The sequence below is a fragment of the Elephantulus edwardii genome, unplaced genomic scaffold (assembly GCF_000299155.1).
Source record: "Elephantulus edwardii isolate Elephantulus edwardi_28Jun2011 unplaced genomic scaffold, EleEdw1.0 scaffold00165, whole genome shotgun sequence".
Classification (NCBI taxonomy): domain Eukaryota; kingdom Metazoa; phylum Chordata; class Mammalia; order Macroscelidea; family Macroscelididae; genus Elephantulus; species Elephantulus edwardii.
The window spans coordinates 1,567,809-1,571,611 of NW_006399915.1; the positions used below are offsets into that span (position 1 = coordinate 1,567,809).

A 3,803-nucleotide genomic window follows, 5' to 3' on the forward strand; every position below is an offset into this window, starting at 1 on the left:
TTTAAAATTTTTAATATTGTTATACTAGTTTATTTATAAAATTCAAATGCCTTGTTTTCCAGAAAAGGATCTTTCCATTTCCTTCACCCTCCACTCATTAAATTGTACAACCACATGATTAATCTCCCCTCTCCCTGCAGATCCTCATCCTTCTATCGCAACTCCCCTCCCCCACCCCTGCCTTTGGCTCATCATACTGATTCTACAATAATGGTTTTATACAATATTTGTTATTGTGTGACTGAGTCAGTTCATTCAGCATAATGTTCTCCTTTCCCTCCCAAGTAAGGTAATAGTTTACAAAATCATTACTCTGTAGTGCTCTGTGTATGCTGTGTAGTATTCCTTTGTGTGAATGTACTATAATGTCTCAATCCATTTGTTAGTGGTTCGCTATCTGGGATGTTTCCATGTCCTTATGAGTAAGTTCCTTTCTCACCACATCCTTTCCAAAGTTTATTACTTGTTGTCCTGTTAAACTTTGTCACTGTTACTGAAGTGAGATGATACCTCATTGTGGTTTTAGTTTGCATCTGTCTTATTGCCAATGATTTGGAGCATTTCTTCATGTCTGCCATTCGAATATCTTGCTCTTTAAAAATTCTTTCCATGTTTTTGCCCATTTTGTAATTGGATTTTCAGTCTTTTTCTTGGGGAGGCCCAGGAATATTCTGTAAACTTTGTTATGAGACTGTTTGTCTGAGATGAAATTACCAAATGTTTGTTTCCAGTTGGTAGGTTTTCTTTTCATCCTGTTGGAAAAAGGTTTTGATGCACACATGGATTTAATCTTTAGAAGGTCACATTCATCAATTTTATCCTCTTCAGATTGTGCATTTCTGGCTGTGTTGGGCAATTTCTTTATACATTGAACTAGCGCTTCTAAGTTGATCCCATTTTGTCTCTTATGAACTTCATGGTTTTGGGCTTTGTTCCCATGTCTCTGACCCACTTTGAGTTGATGTTTGTGTATGGTGTGAGATGTGGATATTCGATTCCTCTAATTATTTTAGATTGTAAACATATTCTGTGGGAAAGACCAGGGTGGAGGAATGAGAGATTATAATTGACAAAACCTAGTATATGACTGATAAAAAATTTAAATAAGAATAGAATAAATTCAAGAGATGTATAGACATAAAGGGAGAAGAATGCAGTTTTAAAAGATAAGAGGCAAGAGAGGAGTTCGGCACAGAGGGAAGGATATATGGTACTTGGAAGATGTTCAAATAGACACTCTAGAGTTCCAGGAGAACCATGAGTCAGAGATGAACAACTCTGGGAGTCATTACCATGGAATCTGAGTAAACAAACGACTGAGAAAAGAACCATACAGAGAATCAACAACAGTGGCCAATGGAAACAGCAAAAACTAGTACAGTTAGAGTAAAGCACCTGTTAAGGGTAATGGAAAAATCAGTAAATGAATAATGGTGGTGGTTAAACTTCATGATTCAGCAACATCATTGAGTCACACATATAAAAAGTGATGAAATGGCAGATTTCTCCTTAGATATACTTAAAGTAGTAATAAAAATAATGAAAAGATTTTGGAGATTAAGTAAAAGGAAGTAATGGATGTACAGAATTTTAGAAAAAAGAAGTGGTTGATAGTAAGATGACCACGATTGCTTGCAGTGTTGTTAGGACTGGCGATTTAGGACCACCCTGGTGACCTATTTGAGAGTAGTTTCGGGGTGTCAGTAGAAACAGAAATGTAATTGGGTTAGGTTAAAATAAAGCATGTGAAGAACTAACCAAGGGCTGTGTCTTACAGGAGGGAATTACATTACAGTTAAATGAGGAACCAAAGTTAAGGATGGTGTTTGCCTGTTTCTTTGCTCCCTCTATGCCTTCTCTTCTTCCTCTTTTGTTCTTTATTTCAGTTTTAGAAATACTGCAAGAATATTGAATGGCTTGCACTGGCGATATGGAAAAGAAAGGGAGTGTACAAGGTGTTTGGAAATAGTGCACATCGTGCAAATTTGTGACTAACCTGCTCCTTCATTTATGAAATATATTCTCTTTATTAACTACCGTTATGTAGTGGGACACGTTCACAATTGTTTCTAATTTGTCTTACAGGAATAAGAAGCTAATGAAAAGATTACTAGCATTGGGGAAGAAGACTAAGAAGCCTGATGTGAACAGAGCAACATCACTTCTTTTGGAAGGGTAAATTCTTAGTAAACAAAAAATGGTGGGGAGACTCAATTTTAAATGCTATACATCCCACTGATCGCTACGTCATGACTTCTGATGCCTCAGCTACCACTAAGAAGGCCTTACAGACCCAGAGGTACACAGTTCAAATCCAATAGATGCTCTGTTGGAGAAGAAGGGGCAACAGTCAGACCCGACTGTACCAGTCAGACCCGACTTGAAGGTACACATAAAAAAATAATACAGTAAAAATAAGAAAATAAAAAAAAAATGCCTTACATAGACTTAAGATTGCCTAAAGGAAACTGTAGTTGCTTTTCTTAATGAATTGAGATAAAAAGGCTTCCCCATCAATTCCAATTCAAATGGTCCTCTGTGTATTGGTCTCCTATAATACATTTAGTAGTGTTCTGTTATGGAAAAATATATTTTACTATTATTTAGACTACAATTTATTTTTATTACTTTTAGAATTTATGTTCTCAGTATATCAAAAGTACATAACATCTTTTTATACTTGTGAAATGGTTCTCATTGCTAAAATGAAAAAAAAGATGAGAATTCCTTCTGCAATTATATTTTGTGTCTATATTTGTACAATAAAGTTCTTGTAAGAATTGCTGAAAAGTTTATGTAATTGTATTTTTTAATTGCTTATTTGTTCTTCACAGTGATTGTTCTAGTTGACAGTGACTATTATTATTGTTAGATGTCAGCAAATCACGGATGGTTCTTAGTGACCCTGTGAACAATAGACCTGAACTCTGACCTATCCTGTGCCATAATCATCATCATTTCTGACTAGTAATGATACTGATTAGCAATGCATTAATAAGAAGGCTGTTATTAATACAATAACTTTTGAAATTTTGACGAACTACTTAGGGCAACATAGTTCTCTTGGTGTGGTTTTGCTTTGGTTTTGTGTGTTTGGGATTTTTTTTTATTATTTTAATGAAAGTTTAAAGAGAATTTGGATTTTCTTTCATACGTTGTTGCACACTTTCCTCTCTACTCACTCCTGCACCCAGTTCACTTTTCTCTTTGAAGAAAAAAAAATTATTTCATTGTTACACAATCCTCTGTCCCCAAGCCACTTTCTTATGCAGCTCTTATTCTGGACTCTTGCCATGAAAATAGTACCTAATCAGATATTCCTTTTAAACAGGGTTCAGGTTCTTTTGTTCATGGGGTCACTATGAGTTGTGTTCAATTTGATGGCACCTAACAACATCAACATCTATATACCAGTAGAGGAGCTCTGGTGGCATAGCCAGTAGGGAACTGTTACAGGAAAACCATGGTTCTGCTGCCTGTTTCCAGGAAGACCAGTCTTAGAGATAGCGTAGAATGGAACAAGCAGACATTTTATTTGCCAGCAAATAGTCAAGGAATATATTAATTCCAGAAACCTTTCTCATACTTATTTATAGGCTAGATTGAATTCTTGGGGGAAAGCTCATGTTTATTCGCAGCTTTTAGTGAGCCCTGGTGGCTTAGTGGCAAGAAATTGCACTGCAGTCCCAAAGGCGTGTGGTTCGAATCCACTAGCTGTTTCACAGGTAAAGGATGGGTATCTCTTGTGAGCAATTAACTGCCTCTGAAAACCCGCTAGACTCTACGTATGTTCTGACTCAGTG

General features: G+C 36.2%; 1 protein-coding gene across 1 annotated transcript in view; it reads left to right on the forward strand.

The window, feature by feature from the left end:
* Window positions 1-2,179, forward strand: part of LOC102863424 (developmental pluripotency-associated protein 2-like) — a 10,996-nt gene extending 8,817 nt beyond the window's left edge. Inside the window, exon 6 of the mRNA XM_006895352.1 lies at window positions 2,086-2,179. Coding sequence (XP_006895414.1) covers window positions 2,086-2,179 — 94 coding nt within the window. The remainder of the gene's footprint in view (window positions 1-2,085) is intronic.
* The last annotated feature ends 1,624 nt before the right edge of the window (window positions 2,180-3,803 follow it).